General features: G+C 47.6%; 5 protein-coding genes and 1 non-coding gene across 6 annotated transcripts; 3 read left to right on the top strand and 3 right to left on the bottom strand.

Annotated features, from left to right (window-relative positions):
• Positions 1 to 1,924: 1,924 nt before the first annotated feature.
• On the bottom strand, positions 1,925 to 3,753 carry BDV38DRAFT_273585 (dolichyl-P-Glc:Glc1Man(9)GlcNAc(2)-PP-dolichol alpha-1,3-glucosyltransferase ALG8; the record flags this gene model as incomplete). The annotated part of the gene is made up of 6 exons (XM_032057699.1): positions 1,925 to 2,455; positions 2,513 to 2,652; positions 2,702 to 3,195; positions 3,258 to 3,451; positions 3,513 to 3,591; positions 3,677 to 3,753. The coding sequence occupies 6 exons, from the start codon at positions 3,751 to 3,753 to the stop codon at positions 1,925 to 1,927; spliced, it is 1,515 nt and encodes a 504-aa protein (XP_031910466.1).
• A 374-nt stretch (positions 3,754 to 4,127) lies between these two features.
• On the top strand, positions 4,128 to 6,227 carry BDV38DRAFT_162674 (putative lectin family integral membrane protein). Its single transcript, XM_032051807.1, has 6 exons — positions 4,128 to 4,411; positions 4,470 to 4,536; positions 4,597 to 4,667; positions 4,724 to 4,904; positions 4,953 to 5,682; positions 5,740 to 6,227. The coding sequence occupies exons 1-6, from the start codon at positions 4,323 to 4,325 to the stop codon at positions 5,865 to 5,867; spliced, it is 1,266 nt and encodes a 421-aa protein (XP_031910465.1). The 5' UTR covers positions 4,128 to 4,322; the 3' UTR covers positions 5,868 to 6,227.
• Positions 5,729 to 6,473, top strand: BDV38DRAFT_162603 (uncharacterized protein). The gene has a single exon (XM_032051806.1). It carries the CDS (start codon positions 5,915 to 5,917, stop codon positions 6,293 to 6,295), a length of 381 nt encoding a protein of 126 aa, XP_031910464.1. The 5' UTR covers positions 5,729 to 5,914; the 3' UTR covers positions 6,296 to 6,473.
• Positions 6,474 to 6,652: 179 nt separating this feature from the next.
• On the bottom strand, positions 6,653 to 8,937 carry BDV38DRAFT_273583 (putative PHD finger domain protein; the record flags this gene model as incomplete). Its single annotated transcript, XM_032057698.1, has 2 exons — positions 6,653 to 7,112; positions 7,169 to 8,937. The coding sequence occupies 2 exons, from the start codon at positions 8,935 to 8,937 to the stop codon at positions 6,653 to 6,655; spliced, it is 2,229 nt and encodes a 742-aa protein (XP_031910463.1).
• A 2,703-nt stretch (positions 8,938 to 11,640) lies between these two features.
• BDV38DRAFT_162754 (curved DNA-binding protein (42 kDa protein)) lies at positions 11,641 to 13,999 on the bottom strand. Its single transcript, XM_032051808.1, has 5 exons — positions 13,760 to 13,999; positions 13,416 to 13,499; positions 13,230 to 13,334; positions 12,352 to 13,149; positions 11,641 to 12,264 (listed from the first exon to the last, which is right to left on the bottom strand). The coding sequence occupies exons 1-5, from the start codon at positions 13,794 to 13,796 to the stop codon at positions 12,065 to 12,067; spliced, it is 1,224 nt and encodes a 407-aa protein (XP_031910462.1). The 5' UTR covers positions 13,797 to 13,999; the 3' UTR covers positions 11,641 to 12,064.
• A 565-nt stretch (positions 14,000 to 14,564) lies between these two features.
• On the top strand, positions 14,565 to 14,679 carry BDV38DRAFT_t182. Its single transcript has one exon. It is a non-coding gene; the product is annotated as a tRNA-Gln (tRNA).
• Positions 14,680 to 14,836: the final 157 nt, after the last annotated feature.

Here is a 14,836-nt window from a genome sequence, read left to right as displayed (position 1 = left end):
TACCACGTCACATCCCCCCAATTGTACTAGTATTTGCACTTGTTCGGCTCGTTATTTTCTGTAGATTTTTATTTTCTTTTGCTTATACGTTATAATCTTCCTATTTCTCCGTAGTCCCTCGATATCAGCATGAGACGTTGGACCATTTCCACGGGGAGTAGTTGGACTACTAGGGTTAATGCTGGATAGCCACCACATAGACTATACGTCCACAATTAAGAGTTTCCTGGTGAAATATACACTACTGCTTCGCACAAATCCATCTTTTAAGGTAATTCATGTTCTACTAACTCGGATATTTGAGTGCCACTGGAAGCAACTAAAGATTTCTGGGATATCCAACATTGGATACTCGGCTGGTCATTTATACAGCCCTCCCCGCCACGACCTCAACAATTACACTTCTATAGCTCAAGGATCACCTGTGCACGCAATGTAAACAACTACTCATTGCTTCTTCTCGGTCTTGTTTGAAATGCCTACCTTTATCTCAACTTCCCCATACATCATTGCTAAGTAGTAGCCCTTGCTAAAGTATCAACCTTTCAAACTATATCGCCATCAAAGCTGACGCTCCATGTATAGTACATAATAAACGCTTTATGTTTGCTATATGTATCTTTATATATCATCTGAGGATGTCGTTGGTCTCGCTATCTCCCAATAATAAAATTCCAAATATGTTTCGCCTCATGCAAAGCTACCCCCATACTTGCACGAATGCGAGAGATCCCCAGAATTCTATGCTCGTCTAGTTCATAACAGACAAGAAGCTAATGTCAAATGGTATTTCTGACTTTCTTTGTGTACTAGTGAGACAGTTTTGCCTGTGCAGTTTTCACGCTTTACACTATGAAGAAACATTTTCCTGATTTTATGGTTAGGAATGGACGATACTATGGTCAACCTGAAGGAGATCTTCTTTCTACTTATGCTGCATCTATAGAGTCAATATTTAAAGTATAGCTTAGAAAACTCAGGCGATTGTAGCATCTGAGCAGAATTACGTAGTTAGGAGTACCACTGACTACGCTACATTTTCACCCAGGTATCATTATATATACAAGCGATATGCAATGACATGCCATGAGATACTCACCAGGGGAGTGTTTAGTACTCGCAGAATTTGTTTAGATAGGTTGTATGTTTATTGAATTTAACCTTAGCTTATATTGTTTTTTGAGCATCGAAATAATAAGTCATGCGAGCGCAAAAATACAGTGGGAGCATTATAAAGAAACAAAGAAAGGTGGGTGCGACTAGGAGTAAAATTACTAAAATCTGATTTCTATCAATTAAAAGACACTTATCCACTTGTTTGTTGGGGAAAGAGAGCAGAAGGAAGAGAAAAAAATGGAGAGAGAATGTATGGTGGCTGTGATCCATCACTTGACGGATACCGGAAAATATACTTCGACGTCGGAACATGACGAATGCAAATAACTATTTAGACTGATAGCGCTAGAGTTCCTGACTGATAGAGTAACCAAAAAAAAAACATAGATAGGTATTTAGTACCGGCTGATGGACTAATTAGTTTAATAACACCATTAGTTTTTGTTCGCTAGGCCATTGTATTTGATGTTAAGATTGTTGTAACTTCCTGCAGTGTCACATCCATGGGATCGGTCATCTTTAAAAGTTGAGTCTAACCTGTTTGGGCCTGAAGGCTGATAAACTTTGCAAATTTGGATGATCAAGTGGGTCCATATCCGAAGCACGTGGATGCAATCAAACAGACCAAACATTCGATAGTTCCGAGAGCCGTTTATTACATCATTGTTGGCATTTGAAGACTATCATTTCCTGCGACTCATGTGTAACACAACCACAACACGCAATAGTACTATTATTTACGAAATATACCTACTACCGCAAGTTTATTAAGAAGGTATCTCATATTAAGACTCTATAAGTTCTTGTATTATGCGGTAAAGTACACAACCATGAATCCTATCCAACTGCCTACTACGCCCAAGGCGGAATAGCTGCTCATGAACATCAACGGCAAGAACTCGTACCGTTCCAGACCAAAAATCAGCTGGTGTAGAAGTGAGCAGTAGATAATCAACGGAATGGCCACTGCGAGGTATAGCAAGGAGAAGCGGTCAACAATCGGGAAAATCCGTGGTCGTTCGGGCACAGGTGCTACCTGCTCAAATATAAACAGGAACAAGACCAACCAAAAGACGGTGTATACGGTCTTGATAGGAAACTCGGCCGCAGTAAATAGCAAAGGGAATAGGGAGACATGTCCAGCTATCGCAAGAGATCTAAATGCGCTGAAGTACCGCCTGTCTCTAAGGGCTATGAGACTGAAAGGTATGATGATCAGGAGGACCGCTTTTTCATGAACATGCCAGCCGAATAAGAAGGAAGCATATCCGCAAAGCGTAATGGCACCAACAAATACGTCCCAGTCGCCGGGGCTACGCCACAGCTTGATCAACGGAAGCTACATCTCCATGAGTACAAGCATCGGTGAATTATGTAGAATGTTGAAATCACGTACCAGCTGAAACAGAAAGGTAAGCGCAAAAGTGTGTTCCTTGGTTACTTCTGGAAGGACAGCAAACGAGGTGTCTCCGACAAGACCCCGTGTAACACTCGTTAGGGCCTCCTGGTTAATAGAAAGACCTAGACGGGGGGCAACTATCAAAATTAGCTATGCGACATAAAAGCTCGGGGCGCTAGTACATACGTAAAATGAGGGCACGGTCTGCAAAGGAATACATTGCCCAAATGTTGGGCGCCCAGTAGGCATGGCAAAGACCTCTCGAGAACGGGAAGAGCCGATCTTTCAATTGGAGCAGCTGATTCCAATAGACAAATGGACCAAATGCTACGGCAAACACACTGATGACACCCAGACCAAGCTTGAAAATATTTCCAAATTTGGGTCGAAAGACCGACTTAGGGTCAAGGCAGTAATTTCTCAGCAGGTAGACAAAGTAGGCCAACGACAGATAGAGATGAATGTGTTTCATGCAGAGCAAAATGGCAAAAGTGATGCCGCTGTACAGGAGCGTCGACTGTTTTCGTGCAAGTACGATGGACAGGATCAGAACCCCGTACATGAAGCCGTTATACTGGAAATGGATGTGATCGATGATCAGCAAGCCGGGCGACAATAGAATTGAGAGGCTGGCGATATGCGCAAGTTGCTTATTAGACGGAGGTGCAGACTTGATGAAGCTAGATTACCACGTTAGTCTTGGTAGCCACCTTCTTAGGAGACTGCGAAACAGAAGCTGTACCGATTCAATGCGAAGACGAGAACAAGTTCACTAAGGATAACAGTTGCTCGCTGAAAGTAAATTGTCTGCCAGGAATCATAATTGAGATTCTTGACAATCAACATTGCAGGATCTGCATACTGCGCCGCCTGAGACAATAGCCACTCGAATGCCGCGAAAAAAGGGGGATAGTCGAGTGTCCATTCTGATGTTTTCTAACCGGGGATCGGTTTCAGTATAGAAGAAAACGGAGAGTATACGGAGTTCGCAGCATACCTCGTAGTACCACTCCTTGACAGGTAATGAATGCGTGGTCGCGAGCCAGTTCCGGTGCACCTCGAAGTCAGTCGATTTGCTACAAGTAAAAGCCGGGAGTCAGCGCGAGGTAAAGATTGGCAAACATATACATTCTTCTTTAGCTTTCAATTGAACCAACATACTAGGCGGGGAAAAGGAGAACCTTGAAGGCTGTAGCGACAATGGCGCATTGCGCCAGAGAGGGGTATAGGTCAGCCATTGGAGCTGTTGCGCATGGTGTGCTGTCAAAGACACGGGAGATAACGAACGTGGAGCATTTAATGTTCCTGCCAGAAGAGAAATTCCCATAGAACGGAGGACCCTCTCGATAATCTGGGGGGAGCTGTTCACGTGACACGCGGATGCCCACCGACAAAGGCCAGTGTGTCCCTTCGGCATATCATACCGATCGATTTAGTGCTCAAGTAGCTGCAGCTTTCATGGAATTAGCTTCGGACGTAGGAGTCCGTCATTCTGTCGTTCTCTCCAATCTCAACATTCAACATTTGGTCGACTTTTCACCGGCGACCGTCTCAATTGTCAGAGAGATCCGCTACTGCGTGATCGCCATTGTGCTTGGGTGGACCACTACTCGTGTTGTCTCCGCGCTATTGAATCGAAGAGCTACGCCTGATCAGTGACGCTTTTGATACCCAGTGGTCAATACGTTTTGCTTCTGTTCTTTTGGCCTTTTATTTGAATTATTGAACACGCTTTTGCCACCATTCCCATAGATCAACAGGGCACTTCCATAACAAGTAGTGATACTTGATTGATTGTATAGACACTATGAGGTTTTCGGCTTCTTTACCACTGTTCGCTGCTCTCGCTGCGGCACAAACTGTGATTGAAGGCTCTAGCTTCGGTCATGGCCAAACGTAATGAACCACTTCCTTGACTATGCATTGTGTACCATCATCCTGACATCTTTTCTAGGCTATCACCCACCAGGGACACCATCCCGGGATGGTCAATTGGAGGAGAAGGACATGCTCCCCAAGTTGTATGTCTTCGTTGTTCAACTGATTTAACAAATGGTGAAAAGCATTTCTGACTTCACTAGCTCTCCAACAAGCTAATTCTTACCCCCCCTTACCCTGGCAACACAAGAGGGTTTGCCTGGTCCCAGGCTCCGTGAGTTAGAATTAGTCCACCGTTACATGCTTTGGAATCGCTAACAATGAACATAGGGTTTCCCAGTCTGAATGGTCAGCTGAATTCCAGTTCCGAGCATCTGGAGTTGAGAGAGGAGGGGGCAACCTCCAGCTCTGGTATGCTAAAGATGGTCAGAGCAAGATTGGCACTTCTAGCATTTACACTGTTGGCCAATGGGATGGATTCGCGCTCGTCGTTGATATGCACGGCGGAAGAGTGAGACTCATGATTCTGGCTTGTTAATGATTACTGACATCATACTAGCGTGGTAGCATTAGAGGGTTCCTCAACGATGGCACAACAGACTACAAGAGCCATAGAAGTGTAGACAGTCTTGCGTTTGGACACTGCGACTACTCTTATCGCAACCTGGGACGGGCCTCCATTGTTCGTATCAAGCATACAAATGCCAACTTGGAAGTTACCGTCGATGACAATTTATGCTTCGCAACGGACAAGGTTTCTCTTCCTGCTGGCAACACCTTCGGTGTAACGGCCGCGACACCAGAGAACCCCGACTCTTTCGAGGTCTTCAAGTTTGTTCTGCAGACTGCTCAGTCCGGCGCAGCCCCACCAGTCCAGCAGCAAAACAACCAGCAGCAAGAGCAGCAGCAGCAGCAGCAACAGCAACAGCAACAGCAACAGCCAGTCGCCGCCCAAGCCCAAACGCAGCAACAACCCCGGACCGACCAGTTCGTTGACCTCGCTGCTCGCATCGAACTCGTTAACAAGGCCACCGGCAATGTCATCCGCGAGATCAGCAACCAAGGCAAGCAAAATGAGAACCGCCACCTCGATCTCCAGCAGAAACTCGCAACTAAGGAGCAAGTCGCTGGTCTCGACGCTCGCCTCCAGAAGATTGAGCAGATGCTGCAAACCATTCAGCGCGATCTGGAAGGCAAGGACTACCACAGCCGCTTCAACCAGCTCCAGGATACCCTCCGCTCTTCTCACCAGACCTTGACTGAGCACCTCCAGGGCTCTGTCCTCAGTGGTATGTCTATCCCTCCCAGGTATCCGCTCATAAACCAGATACTAAAATTATGAATAGCAATCACCGCCTCTACTCCACGCATGGGTTTCTTCATCTTCCTCATCATCGCCTTCCAAGTCTTCTTGGCAGTCTCTTACATCGTCTACAAGCGCCGCCGTGCAAACATGCCCAAGAAATTCCTCTAAACTGAAAACAACACCCCACAAGACTAGACTTGGAAATTACCCTACACATGATACGCAATATTCGTTTCACCATCCTCAATTTCATGTCTCAACTCCACAGACATGAACACGGAATCCCAAGTCCACGAAAGTCATGTAGTAACGCGAACTTTGCATCGACTTTGCACTGCTCCTCATCTCTATTTCGGCGTGTATATGCTTTGAAGACTTTTGTTTGGAACTCGCGATGTAGTCTTGTTGTGTTTTGTTGTAGTTTTTTTTGGGTCGTTGTATATCTAGATTTATTCCTATCTGTTGTATTCTGGAAATTGTGTTTTTTTGGGGCTTGTAAGATTGCGGACTGCAGATCACTATCATTGACCAGTCTGAAAAGATTCTGCGACATAAAAGCTCTACAGAGGAAACAGAGAAGAAAAACACACCAATGAGAATGCTAAAAATCCCACCCTCCATGCCTTGCCAAATAATGCGAGATAGAGAAATCTAAAATATCGTACAAAAAGGATATGTATCCACTTTGGTTGTGTGCGGCGTATGCCTCAAACCAACCATCACTAGGAACTATAAAATGAGAAGTATGGGATATTGGAAGTCTGCCGAAACAACAAGATCGTCACAACATTAAACGCTTTCCTTACGCCAACAGAGAAGCTTGTCCAATTCACTGCCCATGTATTATGGGGGGATGAATAGCCACAAGCGCTCGGAGACAGAGTAGGATGAGGAGCGATATTCATATAACCCAGGAGGCACAAAGCTCGGATATCACCAATAGATACCTTTGGTTATGTGCTGGCAGATGGGCTGGTTGGTTGAGCGTCCATAAGCTCAACGTCTGGAGGATTGGCGGCCGGAGATTCAGTTGGAGCAGACTGAGTCCTTAGATTTGTTATGCGTAGTTCGATCAATCGTTGCAAAGATTGGAGTGATGCAATCTCACTCTCGGCTGAAGGCATAAAGTCTGGCGGTACGTTTGCTTTCAACTGATCGATGAGGAGGCTGATCTTGCTGTCCTCGACTTCGGCACTGTTGCCTTGGGCAAAGGTGATCAAATTTGCCGCGGCCTCTCGCTCAGCGGCGGTACGGGAGTTGAGAATCGCAGTAGTTGTGTCCTCTTCTATCGCTTCTGGATTCTGGGCTGAATAGAACGCGTGGGCCTTGGACGTTAGTTCGTCATGTCGTTGGCGAACATACTCAAAGTACTTGTCAGAGACAGCTTTTTTCATCGCAAGTTCTTCGTTTTCTCTGCAAATATTATTAGATGAGGTGAAGTTGGACGTATTACCCGAGAATATACTGACCGTTTGACTCGTTGGATAAAATCGAGCTTAATCCCTTTCTCCGATACACGATACATGATACCCTCTTCCTCCTGCTCCTCTATCTTTTCGTCTTCTTCTTCATCCGGAAGTATTTCAACGTCTATCAAACGAGGATGTTTCGGACGGCGAATACGTTTCACCAAATCGTATCCCTCCTCGTCTTGAACAATAAAGAACTTGTCATGCCAACTGTGGTCGGGGCACATCCAGCTATGATATGTACGATCACTCCCCGGTTTTTGGGCGGGGGGTATAGCTAGAGGAGGATCTATACAGTCCATATGGAAGGCGAGAGGACAGAAATCGCATTGAATGATGGGCCGACGACCGTTAGTGGTACGGCCACAGCCATGGCAAAGAATGAGTTTGCCCTTCGCGTCCACTGTTCTCAATAGGAATGGATCATCATACCGACCAGAGCGATTCCTCCCACTCCGAGGATTGATTCTGGGAAAGGGTAAGACCTCATCGTATTGTCCTTTATCGCCCGTTTGCACACCAGCAAAATAGCTACGCAAGCGAGAGGGTAGAGCAAAGTCTTTATGCGGAACCTTATCCACAGCGACAAGCAATGTACCCATGGGTTTCAGGATGGAGCATCTTGGACAGAACCAATCCCCTTCTGGCGGGTTTGCAGGGTCCAGGGGTGGATTGAGACAGGAGAAGTGGAAAGAGTTCACACATCCATCGCAGCATAAAAGCTGACCGCTTCCGTTGCATTCACGGCAGAAATCATTGTTCTCCTCGCCATTCTCTCTATTGTTAGCCATTGTAGGGGTTAAGCGCCGGTTGTCTCCAGCATCGCTACTTGCCGGACTCTCTAATCTTTCCTTCTGGTCGGCAACGGCTCTGTCGGCGGCGGCCTGGGACTGGCTCTCCGTAGTTGCTGCAGGGGTTGTGATGCCAGAAGGGGGTTCAGAAGCAAGTGATGAACGGAGTCTACTCTCAGTAGCAGTAATTTTCGGGAAAGACCTCTGTAAGCGAGTCCGTTTGGCCTTGACAGCTTCTGCCGAAAATTCGGGATTTTCTTCCAATGCAAGCCTTCGCTGAAGAATTGTATCACTAGATGGGAACGCGGAGCGGCGACTTGATGGTTCTGAAGTTTCACTATCCACAGCCTTCTGTGTAGATTTGGAGTGCTTTCCTCTACCGCGAGAGCGAGCGTTCGCCGCTCCCGGTGCCATTCCCGGGGCGAATGTTTCGGCATCAAGTGACTTAGCAGAAGACAATGAAGACACACTACTGGCAGACCGCGTACGCCCCATAGCTGGCGTCGCAGCAGGCAATGTTTCTGTGTTTTCCTCTGACTGCACCTCTTTCCAGGCAGTGCGCATCACAGTCTGGAACACAGATTGTTCACGGGCCCCAGGATTCGCTCCACAAACACCCTCCAAAACAGATAGAGCAAAAGAATCTTTGCCACATGTCTCCCAGAGGCGGAGTAGTCCACGAATGACTGGACGATTACCAGTCTCGGAAGCCATATGGAGGGCGTTCTCAACCGCGGAGCGAAGTTTCACTACATCAACATCGGTTGAATCAGGGACAGGAAGTGTTGTAAATGCAGTCACATCCTGCGCATTATTGTCCTTTGGTATAACAGGCTCAGGCATCGGTTCTTCAGCAGGTGTCAATGGTGTTTGCGGCTTGCTGATCTCTTTATCCCCGTTCTGCACTGATCGCTGGTCCTTCTTGGCAGTAGTATTCTGTGTACTTGGCTTGAGAGGGCCCAATCCTGCTTTGCGCATGTCCGCTGCAGATGGCATTGTCCCTAAGGGACGCATAGTTGCAAGGACTGGGTTGTTGTCACTCGAAACAGCTGACCACGGCGTGTCTCTGTAGCTCGGAGCCGGAGCCCTCACCGGTGGCTCAACCCATTCCGCGCCTTTCTCTGACAGTTGTGAATCGCTGACCGTATCCGATATCCCAGTCCTAAACTGCCCTAATTGCGATTGATCTTGAGATGGTGTTCCATGCGGAGGATCTGTGGCTACACGGCTGTGTCTGCCCGTCCGTCGTTGCTTTCGAGGCCTCGTAGATTCGGTGAATGAAGAAGCGGGACTCGGGGCATCTGGCGCATGGAGCGGCGTTGATGGGCGAGAGTCGTTCGACCTGACATGGGACGAAGAGCGGAGATTCGGAGCCATCGTTGGAGAGTCAGGGCTCGAAAAGTTGCAACACCTGGGGGACGCAGGGTTAGCGCAAAGGATCATAGAAGTTATTTCGTTTATTTAAAAACAGAGAAATACTCACTAATAAATAGAACCCGCAAGCAGACAGCGAAAGTGCCCTGCGGTGCCGGTGGGAGACGTGGCCAGCCCGCGCGCTGTCTGCGGGTTGATGGGAAGGAGGAAGATTGCGGAGTTAGAAGCGACGGGAGTTTTCGAGGACGAGTTCCCAATCACGCCTCGTAGGGGGTACGCCGCGGAGGCTGCCAACCAACCACAAAAATTTTGCGCGTTCAAACTAGCAGGCTTCCAGTCAGAATTGAGTAGCCACATCTCAGTTTGTGATTTTAATCATTTAATTTTCTTACGAAACTCAAAGTGAGGGTTTCTTACCAGTAGGTCGTTTTGACTCGCCGCAGGGATCGTGGAGATAGAGAGACAGTAGATCCACTGAGGCCTATTTGTTAAAAGAGGGGGACTGCCTTTAGTAGCCTATAAATGAGGTTTTGAAGCCTTCGTAAATCCCTTGTGACGGGAAGTCGTGTTGTTTAGTAAAACGACGTGTTCTTTGTCTTGAATAGGTTAACAGATGATGCATCAAAAGCAGGTATTGTAAGATGGGAACAATCAACCATATGCAGAATAGCAACGGCAAGCAAGGGAAATGTGTAAGCCAGAACTTTTAAATGCAAAAACCACCAAGACACACCGCTGCGTACATAGTGGACTCCCAAAAAGCAGTACGGCGGTCTCCTGACAGCGGACGAACAAAGGGGTAGGCGACGGCAGCCATGTAGATATAGAGAAGAACTCACCAAGAATGTGAGAGACCTCTGAGGTAAACTCTGACAAAATTCAGAGAAAGGCGACGTCCGGTCTTTGCTTGTAGCGTAGATACCCAGACACGCTCTCGAGAACAGACTGTATCTGGAAAGAGAGCGCCTAGCAGGGCTTGGTTGAGAGGCCAAAAGTGGAAGACACAAGGATAAGATATCCGACAAGATTTGAGATCGTTCTATTCTCTTGAGAGAGGAGGAGAGGCGTGAGATGGAAGTAGTGCGAAATGAAAGCAGGTGTTGGATGATAGAAGAGGAACGGGAATCCAAAAGGAGAAGTAACAGAAGGCCGTCAAACAGGACAATAGAATTCACAGCAGAGAAACCGGAGATATAACACGAATATGTCTGCCACGCAAATGTGACGGACGTGATGAGTGAGGTTTCTGTGTTGCTTCAAGTATCAAGCAGATTGATGACAGATAGGAGGGGTTGGCCTTCATGCACAGGTGGATAGATGCCAGCCTACCCCACGGATACAACAAAACATACACTACCCAAGAATCACTTTAACTCCGGTTACTGAAAGCGAGAGCTGGGGAGAAGTGAACAGAAGATCTGTAGTGAGGGTGATTTTCAGAGGATGACAAGGTCTGAGGTGAGCCAATAGCCGGGAAAGAGAATCACGCTGCTGAGCGAGAACCACAAATAATGGGCTCCAGATTTCTTTACATGTATAAAGATGCTAGCCCCAGACTGGAAATATGAAATCCCCAACTGCGAGGGGTCGAGAAAGAAGATAAGGATGAGGGGACTGGAAGGGGCGAGACTGATGGAAGGAAGATTGGAAGAGGAATCAGGATTGGAAACGGAACAAGCAGCAGCCCTGCCTGTTTGGCCCACACCACCAAATGACAGCGCCGAGTGACCACCACAAGGCACCACAATCAACTCAAGTCCAACACTTTTCAAAGATGGAAATGCATATCCGTCTGACAAGTCAAGAGAAAATAGGTTCGATTTATTCCCGTTCATGAAACCACATAAATCCTTTCGGTCATGGAAACTCCAAGTAGCTGCCATATATATCTGTCTGCTACACTCTTCAGAGATGGAGAATTACCTGCTCGTATCAGATGCTGTCAGACAAGAAGTCAAAGGGAGCGAACAAGGGAAAGGGAGAAGTAATGGCTTTCACCCTAACGAGGACAAAGAAAGTGAGCATTGCCGAGATTGAATGGGTTCCACGTGTGTATCCAATGCTCCACGATACATTGTTGTAGAAAATCGGATGAGGAGAAAGAAAGATCAGACTGACGATCCTCGAAGAGGATATGTTGCCCTTGCTCTTTTCTAGGGCAAGAATGCGCATACTTCAGCGCCGTCAATAAGACGTAGCTATGGTGCCGATATGTTGGCTGTCACGGAATCTCAAGCTGCGTGTCCGACATCACTCAGCGGTAGCATAGATTTAAATAACCTGCAGTTAATAGAGCTGGTCCTCCTGGTCGACAGTATCATAATAGTAACCTCGAGACTATCCGGGCTACAGGAAAGACAAAAACGCAGACTATGCAGCCATCGAGCTCAATAGAACCGTAAGCAGAAATTCATAACTCTCTTTTTATATTCACCTCATACATAACTTTCGCGTTTTTCAACTAATTACGTGCCAAGGGTTTTCAAGAGGGCACCGTGGTAAAAGACAGGAAATCTTATATGGCTTCTCCTATCCTCCTATGCCTCTCGCTCCATGTGCTCGCGGAACAAATTCGCCTCTCTCCAGCGTGGACAAAGGGATTTGATTGACATGATTGATCAACATCCTGGAGCACTCCGAAAAGGAGCCCCGACCATGGCCTGGAGCAATTCCATCTGCCTATCCAACAATTCACTAGATATGCCAAAGTTGACCGAGTCAAACGACTTATTTACTCCTTGTCGCCAGAGTCAGCCTTCTTGGCGGCCTTCTTCTTGTTGTTCTTGTTCTTCTTGGAGCCAGTCGACTTGGACAGAGGACGCTCAAGAATCTTGAGGATTTCCTCATCCTCGATCTTCTTGTCGGACTTGACCTTGGTGAAATCAGGTGCGGCGGGAGCAGTGAGCTTGGTGATACCGTTCTTGGTGATAGCTACATGTCGGTCAGTCAAAAGAAAGCCGGACTATGGGAGGAAAGGCTCTGAAGGTTCCTCCGATGCCACAGAATAGATGAACATACCAATAGTAGTCAAGAGGCGGGAGACAGGGGCATTGTCAGCATCACCAGCAGGCTCATATTGTCTCAGGACACCGCCACGGACACACTCGACGACACCAACCTTAGCGGCCTTCTCATCATCCAACTGGCGCAAGCTGAAGGGGAACTGGCCGAACTTCTTGACGATCTCCGAGAGAGTCTGTCTCGAGCTGGGACGCTTAAGGCCGTAGGTGGTAGTGGTACGGCGGTGGAGGGTAGAACGGAGGGGCAGAGTCTTGACCTTTCCGGAGCCAAGGGAGAGACCCAACTCCACACCCCAAACCTCTCCAACGTCGGGGACACCCTCACCCTTCACGCCGGTGCCCGGGGAGAGAATGATCTTCTTCTCTGCCTCGATCTCGTTGCGCTCGAAGAGCCAGCTAGTGGTGTTCTCAACCACGTTGCAGTCGTAGGCCTTGGCAATCTTCTCGACCAGCTGGGAGATCTGGGCCTGAGTGGGAGCCCGCTCGGCGGCAGCCTTCTTCTTCTCCTCCTCGGTACCGGTAGCCAGAAGGCCAGGGGGCACCATGAGACGGAGCAGGAGCTCGTTGGCGTAGTGAGTCGCGGTAATGAGGTCAGCCTCGCGGCCGGTCACTTCGTCCTGGCCGACAACAACCTGGTCGCAAACAATGGTTCCGAAGCCATCGATCTGGGCACCGAGCTGAATCTTGGCGATTTCACCGGCCTTCAGGGTAGTCTCGGCCTCCTGGGCGTCGGAAACCAACGGAGTGTAAGGGGTCACATGGGAGCTGGGAGAGACAGTCGTGGGGTGACCGACACCTTTTTCCGGCAACGGCTTGTTAATGTCATACGCATGGGGCTTTTAACTAGCAGTAACATGGACTACGATGGTAACGCACCCTTAGTGATCTTCTTGCCCTTGTAGACCTTAGCAATTTCCTCATCGAGAAGCTCATCACCCTTCTGGCAGATCTCCACGATCTTTGCTCCCTCCACACACAGTGCTAAAGAACCGGATTAGAATATGAATCTAGACCTTGAAAACGGCGGGCTCGCCACGGTATGTAAACCCGGAAACTACGCACCTGCGACGGCGTCGAGGACCTTGTGCGAGATAGTGGCAGCAGTCTTGTACTTGGTCAAGGTGTCGGGGTTGTTGAGGGTGTAGTCTGAGAATGGTTCGAGGTTTTGATTAGTTATGACAAAGCGCTCTGGAGGGTACATTCAAATAGCAATAGAAGCGCCCGTATATAGAGGAAATAAATTATCCCTTGAGTGCCCGTGTTCCTCTACAGCTTTCGAGCTGCTAAACGTGCCGCCAACCGGACCCATGCCATGACGATGAAGCAAGCGGGAAGGAAACCCACAAAACAACGGAGCCTTTTTCAATCGGCAGAAAGAAGAGGGGTACTCAGAGTGAACCACTTACCAACCTCGGGGGCCTGCTGGGCCTGAGTGTCAGCCATTGTGTATAGTATGAATGATCCTCGCCGTGGTGCGAGGAGTCGATAACGATCAAAGAGGCACTAATCTAGCGGATGTTGGAAGCTCACGAGGAGAAGAAGGAAAAATGGGCTGAAACGGAGCTGGAGAACTCAGATGGAGTCCAAGTATTTACTAGTAAGAGGAGTCCTTCCTTTCCTTACGTAGCAGTACACATTACGAGGTGTTTGGCGGGGTCCTTTTCTTGAATTTTTTGCCCGCGCGGGTGGGGTTTTTGCAGTATGATTTCACTGCAAGTAGGGCTTTGTATTGGTATTACCAGAACGTCACGAGACCGCCTGCCGCAATGCTCTCATCCTTTCTTTGCTAGCAAGTTTTTCTTTGATCTCCAAGCTTTTAGATGGTCTTTTCTTTTCCAGTCGAAAGCTACTGACCGATCTATTCTGTCCTATTCCATTTAAACAGTTATCAGACATCTTCAAGGTTTACGTACTCTCCAACTACACACAATGCCGTATGATGAAGAGTGCATGTGTGCGTATCATTCATTGGGTCTTAAGTAAGGCACAGCCCGCGGAGCAGACCTGAAGCTCGTTGTATGACATCACCAGATGGCCACTTTGCTATTTCGAACCCTTTCTATCTGACCTTGAATTTAAGAGCTCGATTTCGAATTTACCCACATTTTTCTGACTTTTGAAGAGGGATTTGATCCAATAACAACCTGGTGTAGATGGGACAGAGCTATCATCTTTCAAGAACGACTTAATGGCAATTTCTCGCCACCCAACGGTCCTATGGGGTAGTGGTTATCCCACCGGATTTTGATGAACAATATACATACCCTGTATATGTATGGGAAGATCAAATCTTCCGGTAACGCCGGTTCGAATCCGGCTAGGACCTTTGATTTTCTTTGTTTTCCCTTTATTTTTGTGACTATGACTATATCCTTAGCACATTACGAGACGGTCGCCAGATGGCTTTTCTCAGCATATATATTATGGACAAATATTGAATGGCGTCCTATCTTTACACGTTCTTCCAAAACAATACATTACAT

The sequence above is a fragment of the Aspergillus pseudotamarii genome, assembly GCF_009193445.1.
Source record: "Aspergillus pseudotamarii strain CBS 117625 unplaced genomic scaffold BDV38scaffold_54, whole genome shotgun sequence".
Lineage (NCBI taxonomy): Eukaryota > Fungi > Ascomycota > Eurotiomycetes > Eurotiales > Aspergillaceae > Aspergillus > Aspergillus pseudotamarii.
Note: the sequence above shows the minus strand (reverse complement) of the source record. Positions and strands in the feature narration are given on the sequence as shown.